Raw genomic sequence first — 22,211 nt, forward strand, 5'->3', positions numbered from 1 at the left:
GGATAGTTGTCTCATTGGTAATCATACCTCATCTCCTTATTTTTTTATTGGACTCTTTTTTGCTTTTGGATTTTGGATATTTAATCATGTGTTAATTATTAGGATTTGCCAAAGTCTGCTTTAACTATACCCAGAATCCACAATATATAATTTATAATAATAATAAAAGAAGAATGTGTCCATGGAACACAGAAGCCCCCACTGCCCCCACTTGTAAAAATATGGCAAATTCAGAAAATTTTCAATTTATACAGACACATAACTCAAGAACGGTAAAAGTTACGCCACCCAAATTCAAACTATATCTGTGTTTGGTTGTAATAAGCATTGTGTATAAGTTTCATAACATTTGGTTGAGGCAAACTAGGACTTACAGACGGACAAGATAAAACTTAATGTCCCTCCCCCGCGGTGGGGGCATAAAAAAAACAACAAAATATACTTTAAATATCATAATTACCTTCTTAATTCTGACCACTACTTGATCAGTCGCTGCTTTTATTGGCGAATCAGTCGGTGCTTTCACTAATGAGTCAGTAGGCTCCTACAATAAAGATGGAAAGTTCTAAGATCGAAATATATATCCATTCAAGTGGAACAATCAAAAGACCATGCTGCCTGTCATTTATGAGGGTCTGAATGGGGGGGGGGGTCCTTCAATTCTGCGAATTGTGATCTCTAACTTTTTAGTCCATTTTTCTCCATTCCTTGTAAATTTTGCCCATTGTTCTCTATTCTTTAATTTATCTGCTTATTAATTTTTCTCTTTACTTTATTTTATTTGCTTATTAATTTTTCTCTATTCTTTATTTAATTTGCTTATTCATTTTTCTCTATTCTTTATATTTTTATGCCTTAATTCTGCACTTTTTGCACTTTGTTCTCTATTCTGTAAACCCCAACTACACCCTCATTAATTAAACTAGAGGCTTTAAAGAGCCTGTGTCGCTCACCTTGGTCCATTTGCATATTCAACAAAGGACACTCTCCAACATTATAGGCAAGAATAGAATTCATGACAAAAATCTCTGTTTTGTTGATCTTGTGTTGTTGATCATTTAGTTTGTTTAATTTCTCTCTATCATCTTCAGTTTTTGCTCAAAACACAAAAGTGGGTAAAAAAAAATCCTCGTTTAAGGGCATTCACTCCTATAAAGAGTGACAGTCTACTAAATATATCGGCAAAATTTGACTTGTTAGTAGATCTTGCCTTGCTGATTTGTGATTTAAAGTGTCTATTTTATTAATCTACTATAATTTTTATCATATAAGGCAAGACGCAAAAAAAAAGGTAAAAATCACCATTAAAGGGCAAAAACTCAAATAAGGAGTCTTCAGATAATTTCATATTTATTGTCTTAATTGTAGATCTTGTCTTGCTGATCATTTTTCCTTATCTATCTCTTATAATTTTAAGATAAAAGGGAAAAAACGCAACAAATTGGTAAAAATAGTCATCAATGGACACTAACTCTAATAAGCAGTTGACCATGTTGACTGACAATTTTGACCATGGGAACTTATTTGTACAACTTGTCTAGCTGATCATTTTGGCAATTTAAAGTTTCTCTCTATCCATTATAGTTTTCAAGATGATAGGGAAAAATGAAAAAAAATGGTAAATATTATCATTAAAGGGCAATGACTCCTATAAGAAGTCGTTTGACAGTTTTGACGTATATGGACAATTGGTAGAGCTCAACATTCTGAATATTTGTGCTCCTGTCAGATTTTCTCTATTTATAACAGTTTTCAAAATAATAAACAAAACTTGCATTTTACCCCTATGTTCTATTTTTAGTCATGTCAGCCATCTTGGTTGGCAGGCGGGATCATTGGACACATTTTTTTTAAACTAAAGTTTCTCCAACTCCAATGTTATTTGGTCTCTGGTGGGCAGTTGTCTCACTGGCAATCATAACACATCTTTTTATTTTAAAATGCATCACCAAATAGCCATAACTTGACTGTAAGATTAACAGAATGAGGGAGAGGGGGGTTGCTGATCAGATTTAATACCCACCTGCACAGTGATATCATCATCATCAGGACCTATTTCATCGACCATAACCAGATCACCAAAGTCTTCTGGGAAATCTGGTGACTCATCATCATCATCATGGACACTCTACAAAATGTGTAAAAAATATATATCTAATTACCATGACTACGGTATATAAATTTCGCAAAATAGAAAGAATTATTTAAAAATATTCTTATTTCCTTCCTTCTTCAATTTTCCTTACAAACAAAATAGAGTAGATATCATAGGCAAGTAAAAATAGTTTTTTAAACATTATACACAGACTAATATATCTGTTTGGTGACCTATAGCTGTTAATGTCTATGTTATTTGGCCTCTGGTGGAGAGCTAATTAATTGTCTCATTGGCAATCATACCACATCTTCTTATATTTATATAAACAGATAAATAGGGTAATGTTCTGGATTTCAACCACTGTTAACATGGTAAACAGTGATCTAGACTTTAAAAGTGCTCAAGTAAAAATGTCAATAAAATGTGTTAAGGAATGCATGAAAATTTATGGTAAGAAGACAGGACACACTTGTTAATATATTTTTTTAGTCTGATTATGGTTACAGGTTACAATGTACATGATGTACAAGATGTACAAAGTATTCGGACAACTGCTCAACTTACAAAAGAAGTTGGTTCACTAACTCATAATTTTGGCCCTTAAAATTTTTAACTGTGATAGTGGTATGGAAATTTGATGAAAACATATATGCTAATGTGTCCTTAGTGTCAGTTAAAAAAGTTTTTCACCAATTGGGTTATTAGTGATATAATGTATTTTAGACGTCAGAAAAGTAGATGAATCTTATTAAAACCTGAAAATTTGCATAATTTGGCATCATTCATTACTGCACCACAAAGGCAATAATTTACTGAATCTGTAAAAAAAACTGAACATGCAATATAAGTTACCAGTCTTCACGATAAACTTTTAAATCTACAGGCCAAGACCTCAGTTTTTGGAAAATTTTAGTTAGATTCTGTTGGCTTGTAGAGATGATTTTTACAGGCCTGAAATCAATTTTACAAGCCTGGGCTGATGGGCCTGTGGCTCAGTGTGAAGACTGAATTACAGTTTATTATTACTTGCAAATCTAAATATATATTACGTCTTGAACATGTTTAAAGGCTATTTTATTCAGAGCTCCAGATAAGAATTCACAAATTGGGGTTTTTACCCACCATTTTTTTATGTAATTGGGTGATAAAGTTTTTTAATTGCATTATCAATTCCAATTCACCCCTCAAGCAAATATCAAATTGGGTTTTTCACCACCAAGCTCCTTAATGTATTGGGTTTTTTCATCAACACAATATTGAATATTTAGGCATGTTTAATTATAATCACATTATATCAACCCCAGATGTGTTTCCATCTTCAGTGATATTGTTTGCCTCAAATTACAGCCGAAATTCGGCTTTTTCCCCTAGAGAAAATTCCCAATTACTAAAAAAAATGGCTTAAAATTCCTCCCAAAAAGTTTTACATTTTCCCAAAACAGTGATGGCATTGGTAGTAATGATTGTAAATATCGTATTCATGTTATTATTTTGATATTAGAAAGCACTTTTGAGATCCGGTTTTCTGATCAGAATCATCATGGTGTTTGTAAAACATGTGGTTTTCAATGCATTAAGTACCATCATTGCTTCTGTTTCTTTCCCCTCTTCGAAAAGTACCTTTTAGGTTGAAAATGTCTGACAACCAAAATATACATGAAAACAACAGTGCAAAAAAGACAGCAAAGGTCAGCAAAAAATCGCTGATGTGTTCAGAATAAAATATACAATTTTCCCAATTTCCATAAAAATATGCATTTTTCCCAATAAAAAACGGTAGAGGTAGTTTTGAAAAAAGACAACAATATCACTGATCTTAAATGTGTTTCTTTCTTTGTATATGTGCTTAGCTGTTTTATTTGGTTTATTCACTGACGAGCAATTGTACGTTTAATTTGTGTCCCGTTTTAAACGTTCTGTCAGTTTTGTATTTTCTCAAAACTTATGTAAACTGCAGCTGGTGTCACTAGTTGGACAGTAATTAATTGCCTTTCTAGATCCCATATGATCACCCTAGTTTATAGTTGGGGTAGGTGTGGCTAAGTGTTTAGATTTTTATGTAATATATGTGAAATTTAGGTGCTGTAAGAAAGTTTTGCCAGTCCTTTCACCTATTTGCCAGATCTACTTTTTAATAAAAATAAAAAGTAGTTCCCAGATTTAAGATATACCCCAAAACCTTGAGATTTATAGGGTGGTTTAATGATGGAGACCACATTCAACTTAAATTTACAAATAATTCTCCAACATCAAGTAAATAAATGACAATGTTATACTGCACTTGCCAATAACATGAATAAGACAACTATCTTAAGCATCCAGAACAATTAGACCAAAACAAAGAAAGTGTCAAGCTGCACAATTTGACGTAAAAAACGGATATGTGTATTCATTCATCAACTAAAATGAAAAAAATAATATATAAACTGTTTTTGTTTAATTCAATTTACATAAATCTGGGTTAAGTTGTCCCATATCAGAACTTTTGGTTTCCGATGCTTTCCAACTACATATCATGTCATAATTGATTTGGCCTTTCACTTTTTCCAACTGATTTCGTTTTTGACGAAACCCCGTGTTTATCGTTCTATAGCAATGTTCTCGTTAAGGTACGCAAACACGCCCGTGCGTTCAATGGACGCTTCCTAAAATCAATAGCTGAGTCTTGTTATCATCATAACTTTCCCTCAGCTATCAAAAAGAAGCCAAAAACATGCTTCTATACAATATTTTTATCTGATTTACTTTCGTTTTAATTCATCGTATGTTATGATAAATCCCGGGCAATTTGAAAAAATATGACAGCATGTCACACGCTAATTGGATAAACGCCGAGAAGATCGAAATGTTTTCATAATAAAATTGAGAATGGAAATGGGGAATGTGTCAAAGAGACAACAACCCGACCACAGAGCAGACAACAGCCGAAGGTCACCAATGGGTCTTCAATGCAGCAAGAAACTCCCGCACCCGGAGGCATCCCTCAGCTGGCCCCCAAACAAATATGTATACCAGATCAGTGATAATGGACGTCATACTTAACTCCAAATTATACACAAGAAATGATACAAAACTAACAAAGGCCAGAGGCTCCTGACTTGGGACAGGCGCAAAAATGCGGCGGGGTTAAACATGTTTTTTGAGATCTCAACCCTCCCCCTATACCTCTAGCCAATGTAGAAAAAACAAACGTACAACAGTACGCACAGTAAAACTCAGTTTAAGAGAAGTCTGAGTCCGATGTCAGAATAGGAAACAAAAGAAAATAAACAAAATGACAATAATACATAAATAACAACAGACTACTAGCAGTTACTGACATGCCAGCTCCAGACCTCAATTAAACTGATTGAAAGATTATGTCTTCATCATATGAATATCAGGCACAATCCCTCCTGTTAGGGGTTTAGTATTATACCGTCATAAAATATATGAGAAGAACACAACCCGTGTCATGCCAACAACTGGTTTTAGAATAAATATGTTTAATTCCGATGCAAAGACCCTATAAGCATGATAAGTGAATCAATATTAAAGCCAAAATATGCAATCTTTAATGACCTGACAACAGTATCGTAACTATATCCCTTCTTAATAAGTCTAAACACGTTTACCTTTTGAGCAACGGAAAATTCCAACAGGGACCCATTACAGCTACTTGATGCAGGGCTCTATTTTAAGAACAAAAGGACATTTCCAATTATAAATATTATAAAAATAGATTTACGTGAAGACTGTAATCAGATAAGGGTAAATAACGAAAACGATAGCGAATAAAAGCGTTAAGAACTCATGATTTTGGCATATAATTGGGTTTTCCTTTGAATTAATTGGGTTATTGAACCCTGCAATGGGCAATTGCATTGGGTTTTGAATTATTTGTATTGCGAGATCACGCAAATAGGCAGCTTATCTGGAGCTCCGTTTATTATTTTTTTTCTGTGACATGGCCTTCATCGTAGGAAGGAGTCAGAGAAAAAAAATAGCATTTCAAGACATCATAATTATTTCAAATTGGACTAGTTATTGGCTTAAGTAGCTCTTCTCTTTAACATACATTTTTATATTTTGTTATAAACTAATGGCCATTCATTTGATCTAATGACTCATTTATTTTCAAAATGGCTCATTAGCATTTTTTGGGGGGCCTAGTCTAGTAGTAGTAGTAGTCCAAAATAATTATGAGGTCTTGATATATTCTTTTGCTGTGAGAAAGGCGTCAAAACAAAAAAAATAAAATAGCCATTTCAAGACGACATAATTATTTGTACTAGGAGGCTAGTTCCATTGAGAACAAATCTTTCCAGATCACTGCCAAAGAAAAGACCTCGAATATTCACGTGCTGTAATATGTGTACTTTCACTTTGAACAACGATGCTACACAGAAATTATAATGGACGGTTAAACATGTAATGTCTTCAAGAAAAGACAAAATACGTGCATTTCTGTATTATTTATGTATTGAGGTATAAGTTCAAGCGAAGCAATACCATTTCCAACTGATGGAAAAACACTATCAAATTAAGCTCAAAATTTCTGTGAAAAAAAATCAAAATGACGCTACCATTGTATAGAAGTGACTGGTAACTCGACATACAGATTGTTCCAAAAGAAACTTGTCTATGATATAACTAAGTACCAACAATATAAATACATATCTAACATAACATAGATATGAAATGAAATTGTTACACAAAATAAAAAGAACGTTCAATGGAAATTTTTCTCATAGATTTTTGTGAAATAACATGTTGTAGCTAGTAATATTATGAAACATCTAGAAAAAATAAAATTATGAAATTTTTATTCTACTGAAAGGTGCATAATTAAAAGGCAGTGGCTATTTTAGAGTTTTGCAAATTTGACGGTTTTATTTCAGATTTTTATCAGACTAAATGAAATATTTTTTTTTTAATTGAAATCATTGACGTTCGAAAATGGAAGACTACACTTCCTTGTAAAATGAAACTTGAACATGATAAGCGCTATGTACGACTCATATGAAAAGCTAAAGCAGGTAATTTTGGAGCACTTTGAAAAGGACAATCAATTAAGTTATGTTTAACTGTGAAAACGTGATTCAAGGACTATAAAATCTATGAAAACTAGAGCACCAAACAAAACCTTTAATACCGATTTAGTCTATGGTGCATTAAAATACTGCTGTGTTCATGCGCAAACTATGATCACAAAACTTCATCCACTGCTTAGTCAAGTTGTTTCATCATAACATGTAAATGTATCGTCGTTTTTATCTTGCAACTATACACATTTTACGGATTGCGGCACGTATTTTAAATGACAAGTAGCAAAGAAACTTACATTGTCAATACTTCCGAAATTGTTCGTCAGTCAACATCTTTAATTCAATCGATCTTTGCTATGTGTTTCTTTATTCTACATTGGCTAGAGGTATAGGGGGGTGGTTGAGATCTCACAAAACATGTTTAACCCCGCCGTATTTTGGCGCCTGTCCCAAGTCAGGAGCCTCTGGCCTTTGTTAGTCTTGTATTTTTTTTTAATTTCAGTTCATTTATATGTTTTGGAGTTTAGTGTGACGTCCATTTTCACAGAATTAGTACACAATTTTATTTAGGGGCCAGCTGAGGACCTATATAAATCGCTATTGTGCCGGAGCCGGCAAAATAACGAAAATTAAAAGGAGGCTATTTTGCCGGAGCCGGTAAAATAGCACCAAAGAGGCTATCTTGCCGGAGGCGGCAAAATAGCCACTGCCTAATTAAAAATAAAATTATTTTTACCGTTTTTTTCTCTTTCATTTCTATTTTTCGTTTTGTTTAATATATATTTTTTGGCAAAACTTACAATTTCAGATGTTCATTTCGTACATTGTTACAAACTCACCACATGTAATTAAGCAGGAAGAATACACAATTATGTATTGGCTTCCGAAGCTACACAAAATACCTTACAAATATAGATTCATTTCGTCTTCAAGCCATTGTTCCACTACTAAATTGTCTATACTTCTTACCAGTACACTTGGTTCAATAAAAAACCTGATAATAAATTGTTCAAATAAGGCCTTCGAAAATAGTGGAATTAATTACTTTTGGAGTGTCAAGAACTCGTTGGAAGTACTTGATAAATTGCATGCATGATATATTGGTGATTTTGAATCTGTTCAAAGTTTTGATTTTTCTACCCTATATACCACATTGCCTCACATTCTCATTAAGAAAAAATTCACACTCCTAATTAAATGGGCATTTAAAAAGTCAGAATGTGAATATATATGTTCAAACTCTTTTAGGTCATTTTTTAGTAGCAATAAACAAAAAAACTATGTCAATTGGACATGCTTTGATACTATATATGCCCTTGAATTTTTACTAGATAACATTTTTGTTCGCTTTGGAGATTCCGTATATCGTCAGGTTATCGGAATTCCAATGGGGGACTAACTGTGCACCACTTATTGCGGACCTTTTTTTGTATTGCTATGAGTTACAATTTATGACAAAAATCAGCAAAGACCCATCGAAACAACATCTGATACACAAATTTAATAATACTTTTAGATATTTGGATGATATTTTGGCTCTCAATAATGACGACTTCAGTGTGTATACTAAAGAAATTTATCCTGTTGAACTTACTTTAAATAAAGCTAATACTAACAATGACCACTGCCCTTTCCTCGATCTTGATATCTATATCATTAACGGAAAGCTTAATACTAAAATATATGATAAAAGAGATGATTTTTCATTTCCTATCGTTAATTATCCATTTTTAGATGGTGACGTTCCCTTGTCACCATCTTACGGTGTTTATATAGCTCAACTTGTACGACTCGCTCGTGTATGTAACAATGTTTTAGATTTTAACGACAGAAATTTATGTATTACTGAAAAATTATTGCACCAGGGTTTTCGATATCACAAACTAGTCAAAACATTTACTAAATTTTATCATCGGTATAAGGACATCATTCGTAAATATAGCTCAACATGCAGACTTCTTATACGTTCAGGTATTTCACATCCAATTTTTTATGGAAATATTCTTTATAAAGCACAAAAATGTCAGTATTCACCTCTGAAGCTAACAAAACCTTTAAATAGACTTATTAAGAAGGGATATAGTTACGATACTGTTGTCAGGTCATTAAAGATTGTATATTTTGGCGTTAATATTGATTCACTTATAGGGTCTTTGCATCGGCACTAAACACATTTATTTAAAAACCAGTTGTTGGCATGACACGGGTTATGTTCTTCTCATATATGTTATGATGGTATGATACTAAACCCCTAACGGGAAGGATTATGCCTGATATTCATATGATGAATACATAATCTTTCAATCAGTTTAATTGAAGTCTGGAGCTGGCATGTCATTTAACTGCTAGTAGTCTGTTGTTATTTATGTATTATTGTCATTTTGTTTATTTTCTTTGGTTACATCTTCTGACATCAGACTCGGACTTCTCTTGAACTGAATTTTAATGTGCGTATTGTTATGCGTTTACTTTTCTACATTGGCTAGAGGTATAGGGGAGGGTTGAGATCTCATAAACATGTTTAACCCCGCCGCATTTTTGCGCCTGTCCCAAGTCAGGAGCCTCTAGCCTTTGTCAGTCTTGTATTATTTTAAATTTTAGTTTCTTGTGTACAATTTGGAGTTTAGTATGGCGTTCATTATCACTGAACTAGTATATATATTTGTTTAGGGTCCAGCTGAAGGACGCCTCCGGGTGCGGGAATTTCTCGCTGCATTGAAGACCTGTTGGTGACCTTCTGCTGTTGTCTGTTATATGGTCGAGTTGTTGTCTCTTTGACACATTCCCCATTTCCATTCTCAATTTTATTTACAATAAACAATACTCAGTTGGCTCTCTGTTTTAAATTTACTCAATATTCTATTTAAAAACTTATGAACTTATTACTATTACAAACAATAACCCATTTGTTGTTTTAACAATTTTCAGATAGTTTTTGATTTTTTATAATTAAAAAAAAGTAAACAAAGAGGCCATGACACAAGCTGTTGTTTAATCTACAGATGAGAATAAAAACTAATAATTTTTATCATTGTAATTTAAATTGTTATTTTTTTTTTTTGCATTTCCTGTCTACTTGTATTAAATGAATAACAATGGCACCAATCTTTGTAGCCCATGTTTACTAGTAATGTGCAGTTGTCATGAAATAGAGGTTGCTTTGTGATATAAGTTCCAATAGGAACAAATACATTGTATTATGGCCCCATTGTTTATAACAAAGTTTCCATTGGAACTTCTGTCATGAGCAACAAATATACGTTGACACCTCTAGTGAAAATATAGAAAAAATCATGAAAAATGGAGACTTCAATAGTTTACTTACAAAACATAATTTTAATTGTGGGTGCCGAAATAATTAAAAGAGGGCAAAAGATACCAGAGGGACAGTCAAACTCATAGATCGAAAATAAACTGACAACGCCATGGCTAAAAAAGAAAAAAATACAAACAGACAAATAATAGTACACAAGACACAACATAGAAAACTAAAGACTAAGCAACACGAACACCACCAAAAACTGGGGGTGATCTCAGGTGCTCCGGAAGGGTAAGCAGATCCTGCTCCACATGTGGCGCCTGTCGTGTTGCTCATGTTATTACGAACCCAGTAAATAGTCTAATTCAGTAGGTCACATTAGTGAAAAGGGACGGGGATTGTAGTTACGACATAAGGAACATATCCGATATCATCTGTGAAACGGTTATTCCACAACGGTCAACCAACTCGTGATGGCGTCCGTAAAATTTACGAAGGGATGATCTCAACTTCACCATTTGGAACTCTTGGTTTAATAAAATTGAGAACAGCTTCATGTGAGCAGCAACCCTCTATCAAGAAAATCATGATAGGAAATACAAGCCCGGGAATAACTTGAGTGCCAAATTAACCAGGTCCGATTTGACTATAACGGGTGCCTATTTGACCATGCAGGTGCCGATTTAACCAGGTTCCGAAATGACTAGAATTCTTTCAAATCACGATATTCGTATGGTCATTCTTCTAGTCAGTTTTCTCTGAGCAGGTCATAATTTTTATTTAAGTAACGCGTCGATCGACTTAAATTCATAATTCTTGAAATACCCGCCCATCCAGCCCTATCTTAATTATATTTTTTTATAATCAGAACTTTTTCTTCTGTGTATATAGCGGCCGGGTTTTTTGGAAAGATACGGTTTTTTACCTTTTGTTTGAGTAAGTTACATGTAATTGCATTGTGACTGTCATTTGTTTTATGTATTGTGTGTATAGTTTATGTTGTGTAGACCTGTAAGTTTTTTGAGATACTGATCTAAGTCTAATAAATGTTTTTACATACTTTTCTTTTGTTTGAAATTTGCCACTAAACAAGGGCGTTTTTTATTGGTCTCTTCTGTACATCTCCAGAATGTCTTCTGGTGATGAGTCCAAAAAAATGAATCTGGACCTCTTCTGGAGATATTTTGTAGAAGAAGCAATAAAACAAAAATTCAATTTGCCATCGAATATAGCAGATTTTTTTTTATGCTGGATGACATAAATGAAGTTTATGATGATTTATTAGAAAATTAAGATACGTCATCATGGTCATGCAGTTCCGATTCGGAATTAAGACATGACTGTAATAGTGTGCTCGGTTTTGGCATTGATGTAATTATAAAATAAGTGTAAAATCAAAGAAATTAGTTCGAAGAAATTTCTGTATTCGTGACATTTTTCTTTATGCTTTCCTAACTCAATTTTGCTAAATAAATCCTGCTTAAATCCCAAATCATTTGATTTTCAGGAATAATCTTAAACTGTACAAGAATTTGTCAATGTTTGTCTAGTATATGATCGAAAAAGACATATTAATTTTTTTTTAAGTAACCAAACTGGCATACCCAACTATATCAGTCCTATTCAGGACCGATAACTCTGTCGATAAATATTGTCGGGTATACAATGTTGTTGAAATCAGAGCAATTGTATTATATGTCTCTGTTGAAATGTATACAATAACAAATTTTTTTACACAAGTTTAACTTTATATCGATTTATTGAATGCCTGGATTTTGCTTAAATATTGAATTAAAAAAAATAAATAATAAAATCATATTCAATAAAATCTCGTTTAATTTTTTACGAAATAATTCAAAATCCATTTAAATTAAAATTTGAATCAAAATATTTCTTTTAAATAATTATAGAAACATAAATATTAGTTTGATTATCTTTTAAAGCAAAAAAGATTTTTTTAAAGATTTTTTTTTATAATATTCATATTTTCTTCAAGTTTATTATGATACATACTTCTTCTGGTTTGACACGGGGAAGAGAAGATATTTATTTGTACAGTTATGAAAACTTTTGTATATCACAAAATATAAACTCTGGTAATACATGTATACACAGGATGTTTAATGTCACCTGGTTGCTTTTGGTTTGCACGTCTTACTGACAATATATTGTTATGTAACATTACATCCAAAGTCAGAATTCACCTGTTCGTCAAGTGATGGGATTTTGAAGGTATGGAATATTTATCTATAATAATTGTTGGGATTTTTTTCTCTCTTGGGACGTAAATATTTGTTTGTTCTAAAAGGAATGTATAAATATATTTCTAGAAGATAAAGAAAGATAAATTATACAGGAAACAGGAAAAAAACCTTTTAAAAAAAGAAGAGAAAAATTTTTATTATAAATTTTATTGTTAACTATTTTCTGGTAACAGTATATCCTGGATATCTGTCAAAATAAAATGTATCCGTGTCACACTTAAAATAATATTTTTTTTATCAAGAAATTTTGAAATCAATCATATCGAAATATCACCAAAGAAAATAACAGAAACATCAGAGATTCTACATGAAAAATTAAATTAAATCAAGGAAAGTCTTACTAAACAAATCCTCGATTTGATGCAACATTTCCATATACATCATCCGCCATTTTGAAAAATCCCAAAATATTCTTTTTTTTAAATCGATTTTTGACAGAAATTGCCCAGAAATTAAACTGTTTTAAATAGTATTTTTCGCCAGATATATGTTTGAATATACTTAATCGATTTGCAAAGTTTTATTTTTATTAACGGAATTTCTTTATTTGTTATACAAGTAGACATGGGTATCGGTACATTTAGCATTGAGTCAACGGAGAAATAACGAGAAAAAGTACATGTTTTTACGATTCTCCAGTGACAGAATTTAATCAAAAATTAAACTGTTAGGACCAACATTGTTTGATAGAAATATGTTTGAATATCAAGGATTGATTTGCAAAAGTTAGAAAACGGGCCAGGTTAATGAGAAAACTAAACTTTATTGAAGCACCTATGCATTTTATATGGGGCAATATAATACAAAATGGCGGCTAGTATACGTCTCAAAAGTCACGTGATGTCTGACTTAGTTGGATATGATTATTTTTGTATAAAGCAAAGATACCGCCGAGTTCACAAAATCTTTTTTCCCTGATGGTCATTGACGAAAATCTGCTGGTTCTATCTATTATTTCTATTGCAAAATTTTGATGGTCAAAACCTTTGGACCATATGCACCACTTTTCGAAAACCTTAATTGTATATGCATGTTTACAAGGTATATGTACAAGGTCATGGCGTTTTTCAGACTGTTTAGGACTAAATCCGTTGGTTGTGTACTGATTGATACTTTAGTCGGGGAGAACAAGATGTATTTTAGTGTTTAGTTGTAATTAGTTTTGAACAAACTTTCAGTAACTGCATATGCTTTTATTTCGGTGTTTTGTGTCTATTGTCTTAATGTTAGTTGTTTTTTTTTTGTGTGTCTCGTACCGATCTTTTGAATTAATTTATTTGCAACTGATTTTTACAGTTTGTTCTTATGTTGTACTGTTACACCACTGTCCCAGTTTAGGGGAGTGTTGAGCGCTCACAAACATGTTTAACCTTACCATATTCTTTGTATGGCCTGTCAGGAGCCTGTAGTTCGATCAGTGGTTGTCGTTGGTTCATGTCTGTCGACTCATATTTGATGTTTTGTAAAAAAAAATCTATATATAATTAGGCCGTTAGTTTTTTTGTTTGAATTGTTTCACAATTTTCATGTCGGGGCCTTTTTTAGTCGACTATACGGCATGGGTTTTTGTCATTGTTGAAGGCCGTATGGTTGCCTAAAATTGCTTACATCCACTTCATTTGAACTCCGGTAGATAGTTGCCTCATTGGCAATCACACCACATCTCCTTATTAATTTCTATATTATATACCTGACTTTTAAACTCGTGTTTTCCTAAAAATGCATTAAATATTTGTCACTTGACGTTAGAAATAAGCAACCACTAACAATCAATCAATTTAAACTTTTGTTTTAAGATTGAGTAAGGGGAAAACCATTTGATGTTTGTTTGGGGGTGGGGTGGGCCGGGACAGGTGGATTTTAAATATGAACATGCATGCATGGTGGCCTCTGTAAAGGGACGATTAGCATGATTAGCGACTGATTAAAATGAATAACAAGGATCTGTATAGTATCTTTCTATACAAATCCATATGAATAATAAATCCGCAAAAAATCCTCCTGCAAAACCCCCCCCCCCTTTCCCAAGAATATCAAATAGTCGTCACCTTATACTGTTATTGTCCGTGCAGTTCTTATATTTATCCAGCTTATCGTCCCTACAGGGATATCCTACTTAGGCTGCTTTACCATAAAAATGGTTATCACACAGCTCACATTCTATTATATCTGCATACATAAATTTATTAATGTCATTTACTAGTGAGACTAAGCGACGCCACTGATATTTGTTATATATGTGCCTCTGTCGTCTAAACTACCAATTTGTAAGGAAGAGGTAGAAGAGAACCAGAAGATCTTCCCAATGCAAAAAAAAAAAAAACAAACAGAAATGGACCTCTTCTGGCTCACTACCGAAGAACAAAAAAAAAAAACAACACTTCCTTGTACTTTCCGTGATTACTTCATTGTGGTGCGCTGTTGTATAAAATGGATTACTGGTCTTTAGTTATATTTTAAGGATTCTCTGGTGGAAACTAATTCCCCAGAACCTACTCTTCATGTTTTATTTCATGGATATATCAAGGTTTTTTTTGATACTTTAAGCAGGTAAACATCACGGGAAGCAAGTGTTGTAAACTGTAATTAAATATTTCTACCATGCAAACTGTTATTCTGGGTGAACATGAACTCTTCAGTCTTCAGTTTTCAGCCAAATTATTCAATCATGAATGGTCCCACGAAAACTTTGCGCAGTGGTCAGTGCCGGGAAGCGTTGCTATTTTTCTCAGAGCTATTTACAATATTAAAACAGTCTCCAACAGAACAGGATCAAGAACAAGCACATATTTTATTACCAATTAAGGGCACACAAGGGGCATATAGATAGAACATTGATTAGCTTAGAAATATAGAATTTTAAAAATACACAATCACAATACAATTAGACTGTAATAAAGCCATTGGTTTATAGTTACATAAAAAGTAGATAGATCAAACTCATATTGACTTTAATAAATTTTCCAACAGCTACACAATTGAAACATTCACACCCCACACATTCACATCCTGGGTCTGTTCGCACCTGGTTTGAATATGATGATGGATGGCTGCTTAATGTCCAGCGTCAAATTTATATGCATATTCAGGACGAGAACATGTTAATGTAATATTAATATTAACCCTGCTTTGTACTAGACCGACACTGAGTTATAACATGTACAAAATTGCAACTTACACAACATATACATTTTAAAATACATCTTATAATCATGATAATTTAACCTGTACAGGCAGATGCTGTATTTGAATAAAAATATGGTGCAAACGAACCCAGTGGCAAACATATTGGGTGTGAACATGTAGGGGGTGAATGTTTTTTGGAGCGAACAGACACAATCCTCAATCCTCAATCTTATGCCAAGTTATGGCCTTATGGCACAACTGTTCTCATTGGTGCATATTTTAGTAACGCCCTATGTGAATCTTCCTCCATGCATTTTCCTCCTGACACAATATCCTGAAGGCTTAGCATTGGTTTATTTGTGTTGAATTATAATAAAATATTGGTCATAATGTGTAATGTTATTGATCAATATGAACATGATGAATCTTTTAGACATTGTTAAAAGTCATTTATGTATGTCTCAATATTGGTTTCTGTTCTCTAACTTTAGATTGCCTCAACCAAAAGTGATGAAACTTATACACAATGCTTATTACCACAAAATACAGATCACTTTTGAATTTGGGTGGCATCACTTTTACTCTTCTTGAGTTATACCCCTTTATAACTTTATATATGCAAACGGGGGCATCATCTTTGTCCCATTCACACATTCTCCATTTATTTTCTTATTATTTCATTCTCATTTTACATGTTTTAGGAGGCAAATCCTGGCGCAGAAGCACATTGATTTCAATCGACTTGAATTTTAATATTTTTCTGAATTGTAATTAACTAGTGAAAGTTTGTTGTCGAAAATTAGACATCCATCATGTTCATGCATATGGCTCAATGTGGCTATTAAATACTCATAAATTTTGCAGTCTTATAATTTATGTTTACCATGTTTACAAATGATGTTTTTCCGCTATAGAACTAGTAAACAATGTAAACAATTATTTTAGAATTAATATAACTTTGATTACATAAGAAATTAAAGTGTTTCAATTGGTCCGAAAGAAAAAACGTCAATTTGATTGTGGAAAGATCTTGTCATGGAAATTTAGAATATATAATTATATCATCTATATGGTCTAGGTAGTCAAGGGTACTACTTGTACAAGTTTTTTTATTTACTTGAAGAAGTAAATATTAATATACTTATATTATAAGTAAAATTGTAAGATGCTTATACAAGTGTATCATGCTTGTATAGGTAAATTATTTTAATGGCTTAGTTATGCATGTTATGTCCCTTAGACATTCAGATTTTTTTTACTTATACAAGTTAAAAGTCATACTATCTTCTTTTCTTGAATTTCTCAGGACTTCTTTGCTCTTATAGAATTTGTAATTGTCTGTCCTTTGCAGGTGTCTTTACTAATCATTGAAGTGTAATTTCATATACATGTACAATGAAAATCTCATTTGTCTTCAAAATACTGCTCATTTACAAGCCGCCAACGGGCAATTTTTGAAAGCCTTGCGCAATTACTTAAAACCTTTGCACAATTAGTTTCTCTGTTGAATTAACGAGATGAAACATTGAACTCTAATAAAAGATTATGAGCTAAGCAGAGATAAAATTGTTTAAGGCATGTTTTTACATCCCAAAACTTGAGAATTGTAGGGATTGTAAAAAAAAATTACTTACACAAGTAAATTTTTTGAGAAAATTAAGGGGAGATTATTCAAACTTTATACATGTTATAAGAAAATTTGAATAAAAAAATTTACTTATACAAGTGTATTATTATTTACTTCTTCAATAAAAAAAAAAACTTGTACAAGTAGTACCCCTGACTGCTAGGAGTGCAAAAACAGATGTAAGACAACAGATATTTTAAAGTTGAAGTTTTCCAAAAAATGGATATTTATACAGATGTTTTACAATGAACCTGTGTAGATGCTATCTGTAATACCTTTGAGGTTGATTTGGAGTTGAGATATTTTGTGATGTGAACAACTTATTTTAGAATATTTATTAGACAAGTCATAATATTTCTTCATATGGTGGTACATGTACATCTATAATTAAATTTGGGCAATCTTATACATGTTATAATGAAATTACTAATATTGACAGAATATGTCTAATATATATGGCCTTGTGCATTATTATCAAAATTATCACACCATGGCACTCATACCACAACTTCTTATATCTATGGATAATTGTTTTGAAATTTATTTTTTGATACTTTTCAGATCTACAAATTATTAAGCAATAGCTTAGTCTAGCGTAATGAGTGTGATGTATTGAAATTAATGTTGTGTTGCTGATCAGCTGATAAGGTGAGCAATGGCAACAAAAGTTACAGCTAATCCTGATCTTGATATATTTAAAGAAGAAAAAGAAGGAAAGTTACGAGAAGTTGGAAATCAAGCAGTATGGTCCCTGTCTTCATGTAAACCAGGTAAAAAAAAGTAATAATTGTGATGAGATAGATTTCGAAAAAAAATACAAAAATCACTGTTTTATATATAGCACTATTTACATGCAGCATTTCCAGTAATGGCCCAACGTGCACTGACACAGAATAACAAGTGCATTACACAGCAATTTCAAATTTGGTTATTCTTACAGTGTTCAAATTGTTGATTTTCGTTTATTGTTTTATACATAAATCAGGCTGCTGGCGGGCACTGGTTTTCTTGTTTGAATTGATTTTACATTTGTCATTTCAAGCCTTTTATAGCTTACTTTGCAGTATGGGCTTTTCTTATTGTTGAAGGCTGTACTGTGACCTATATATAGTTGTTAACTTCTATGTCATTTGGTCTCTGGTGGAAAGTTGTCTCATTGGCACCATACCACATCTTCTTATTTTTATATTATAGAGGTTGTTTGAATGCCTTATTTTCAATTTCAGATGCCTGTGTGAACTATATAGGAAGTTATTACCTGAAAAAATAATATTTAGTTTTTATTTACTTTTTTCTGCTGCTTAAGATGTCTTTTTATGTTTTATGTTGTTGGATTGTTATGTCAAGGATATATAACCCTACTCCATTCATTCATATTCATTCGTGATTATTGCTTATAATAGATTGATAGATCCAGACATTAACATGATTAAAGTGATACAGGCTCTTTACATCATCTTATTTGGGACCTTTCTCTTCAACACTGCAGACTAATATTACCTAAAATAGTCAGTCACATGACATCCAGACTTATTTAAGTCACTCATTGTGAAATTGTTTTTGCATCTTTAAATTTAACACATTTCTTGCACATCTGTAGGTTTTGGAGTTGACCAGCTAAGGGAGGATTCTCCGGACACTTACTGGCAATCAGATGGTCCACAGCCACACCTAGTTAACATACAGTTCAGAAAGAAAACTACCATTCATGATATCTGCATCTATACTGATTATAAAGCTGATGAAAGCTATACTCCAAACAGGTATTAATTAAACACATCATAGATACATGTACCAGGATTTAAATTTTGTACTCCAGACGCACGTTTTGCCTACAAAAGATGCATCAGTGATCATGGTGATGCTCAAATCAAAAAGGTTGAATAGGCCAAAGAAAGTTCAAATTTGAAGAGCATTTTTAGCCATAGGTGGAAACTTCTAATGAAAATTCGAATGACAGGAGACTGGGAATTTAATTATTGAAATTCACATTCCACAAAATGGGATCATTCAAAATTTATTTTTCAGAAATGGAAAAAAAAAGTTCTAGGGTCGGGGGGGGGGAGGGGGGGTTTAAACTAAGGTTGGTCGGGTAACTGAAACCTCACATATATCTTTATTTGGCCTTTTTAGGCTTATATGCTGACTGATCATTTGGTAAATGATCATTTGTTAAATTGTCTTCCCAACATAAATACAGGATATATTATATACAGGATAAATTTAAATATATGGACATATATATTTTGTCATTGTCAAGTCAATCAAAAAGGCTTGTCAATGCATTAAAAATTGTGTAAATTTCCATAAGAACAGAACAAAACTTAACATAACTTCTTTATTTTATGTGTTGTTGTACATGTGCACCTCCATAATTTTGGCTGCATCTCATGACACAATTTTGATACAATGGGAAGTTTGTCAACAGATTTAACTCCTAAGGTTTAAATATTTTGTATATTATTATTGAAAAAGATTAATGATAAACATTAAACTTTGTAAATTTTTTATACCGAACTGCTTTTCTGGATTTAACTTCATCTGCTCAAAGTAAAATAATGTTATGATCATCAATAGATATGAGATCATTATGTTGCAGACATCATCCTGATTTTTACCATTGATTTTTTCATATAACGGTTACATTTGAATTCGATATGTTGGAGCATTGTTCCCTTTCTGAATATAGACTGATAAATACCAAAATGATGAAGAATGATTTTTAATTCTTTCGAATTTTAAGAAAGCTAGTTTTACCTAATGTTTAGTCTGTAATGTCTTGTGATGTCCGTAACTGCAGTTATGTACATCAGTTTTAACCAAGTCAACCACCTGCTCACAGTTTATTAAATTTTATTTCAGAATCTCAATTAGGGCTGGTACCCATTTCAATGATTTGGTGGAGGTTGAACAGATAGAGATGTCAGAACCAGTAGGATGGGTGTGTGTACCAATGAAAGATGTCAATGAAAAACCAATAAGGACATTTATGATTCAAATAGCTATTTTGTCAAATCACCAGAATGGACGAGATACTCATTTACGGAGAATTAAAGTACGAGCTCCTGTACAAGACATTTCATCAGCAAAAATCCCTAAATTTACTAGTCCTGAACTTTTGCAGTATGCTTATATTAGATAGCATAGGTCGAAATTTAATATTTGTAATTATTCGATTTCAAGCGTAAAAAAGAAAAAAAAAATCAATGAAATAATCTGTAGTTATCATTGTCATTCTGTACATTCATGACATTATCCGATTAGAAATACATGAATGTTAATTAAGGACTGCTTACTCTTGATCAAATTGGTACTAAAACAATCACATACTGTAAATTCAGAAATTATTGTGTGCCTTTATTATTGCGATTTCCGAGGAATGATAATAAATGCAAGGTTAATTTTTGCGATTTCATGAAAATCTGCATACAGATATATGTAGTAATTATCAGAATTCGAGTTCTTATTATTGTGGTAATCACCAAGACACATTACTCATATTAATAAATGCCTCACATTAATTTCTGAATTTACAGTAAAGATAAATTTTCACCCAATTTGGAGTTGGTTGATGTTTTTTGTCTTGTCTGTAGAAGTTACGTAGGAAAGACTCTGGTGTGCTTTTTCAAGTAGTGTTTACTACAGAGGTGACAGTTGCAGTCGAGGCAGTATTGTGATCAGTGATTTGTTTAAGTTAGTGGTTGGATCACCTTAATAGGAAACTAGTACTGTAAATTCAGAAATTATTGCGACGTTTCAGGGTCCAGTGACTGTGAATTAATTAGCAAGGTGAAACATAACAATGAGTCAACAGTTTTTATGTGCGAAACGAGAGATAAGATTTGAAGGGAGCATTTAAAAACATATGTCCAACACCCCCTCCCCCCCCCCAAAAAAAAAATAAAGAAAAGAAATAACCAATAGAAAAAAAATGTAAACGTCTTCATTATTACCAGATTGAGAGACCACTAGAATTCTGATATCAGAATACACTTGCATAATATATTTCCAAATACAAAAGGTAAATGCCCTTAGACATTGACCAATCGACTAAATGAAACACAATGCATTGTGCGCTATTTCGAGTTTACCATCACTTAAGATCATATGGAATTTGGTTAAAAAGTGTCATTTTTGTCGAGCCTGTGACTTTTGTCGCAGAAAGCTCGACATAGGGATAGTCATCCGGTGGCTATGGCGGCGGCGTCGTTAGCTAACTTCTTAAAAGCTTTATATTTTAAAAGCTAGAAGACCTGGATGCTTCATACTTTGTATATAGATGCCTTATGTTACGAAATTTCCGTCTGTCATATTTGTCCATTGTCCTTGACCTCATTTTCATGGTTCAGTGAATACTTGAAAAAAAAGTCAACATTTTTTGTAATGTTAATTTCTTTCTTATTATGAGTAATAGGATAACTATATTTAGTATGTGCGTACCTTGCAAGGTCCTCATGCCTGTCAGACAATTTTCATTTGACCTCAACCTCATTTCATGGATCAGTGAACAAGGTTAAGTTTTCGTGGTCAAGTCCATATATCAGATACTATAAACAGTAGGTCTACTATATTTGGTATATGGAATGATTGTAAGGTGTACATGTCCAACTGGTAGGTGTCATCTGACCTTGACCTCATTTTCATAGTTCAGTGGTCAAAGTTAAGTTTTTGAGTTTTGGTCTTTTTTTCTAATACTATATGCAATAGGTCAACTATAAATGGTGTATGGAAATATTTTATGATGTACATGTCAGTCTCACAGATTTTATTTGACCTTGACCTCATTTTCACGGTTCATTTCTCAGTGTTA

The 22,211-nt window shown here is 32.6% G+C and overlaps 2 protein-coding genes across 6 annotated transcripts in view; one reads left to right on the forward strand and one right to left on the reverse strand.

The window, feature by feature from the left end:
- LOC127715216 (beta-alanine-activating enzyme-like) overlaps window positions 1-6,670 on the reverse strand; it is a 47,861-nt gene extending 41,191 nt beyond the window's left edge. For all 3 annotated transcript variants that reach the window (XR_007988236.1, XM_052221234.1, XM_052221233.1), the window contains exons 1-3: window positions 6,590-6,670; window positions 2,024-2,128; window positions 461-544 (exon numbers count right to left, since the gene is read on the reverse strand). Coding sequence is in view for 2 of the 3 variants with exons in the window: in XM_052221234.1 (XP_052077194.1) it covers window positions 461-544; window positions 2,024-2,128; window positions 6,590-6,592 (192 nt within the window). In the remaining variant the exon portion in view is untranslated. The remainder of the gene's footprint in view (window positions 1-460; window positions 545-2,023; window positions 2,129-6,589) is intronic.
- Window positions 6,671-15,083: 8,413 nt separating this feature from the next.
- On the forward strand, window positions 15,084-20,616 carry LOC127715226 (anaphase-promoting complex subunit 10-like). 3 transcript variants are annotated; one of them, XM_052221249.1, is made up of 4 exons: window positions 15,084-15,198; window positions 17,963-18,171; window positions 19,002-19,164; window positions 20,264-20,616. In XM_052221249.1, exons 2-4 carry the CDS (start codon window positions 18,057-18,059, stop codon window positions 20,541-20,543), a joined length of 558 nt encoding a protein of 185 aa, XP_052077209.1. In that variant the 5' UTR covers window positions 15,084-15,198; window positions 17,963-18,056; the 3' UTR covers window positions 20,544-20,616. The 3 variants fall into 3 exon arrangements, with proteins under 3 accessions (XP_052077209.1, XP_052077210.1, XP_052077211.1); XM_052221250.1 differs by having other exon boundaries at window positions 15,093-15,230; XM_052221251.1 differs by having other exon boundaries at window positions 15,093-15,218.
- Window positions 20,617-22,211: the final 1,595 nt, after the last annotated feature.

Source organism: Mytilus californianus, unplaced genomic scaffold (assembly GCF_021869535.1).
Source record: "Mytilus californianus isolate M0D057914Y unplaced genomic scaffold, xbMytCali1.0.p SCAF_9, whole genome shotgun sequence".
Lineage (NCBI taxonomy): Eukaryota > Metazoa > Mollusca > Bivalvia > Mytilida > Mytilidae > Mytilus > Mytilus californianus.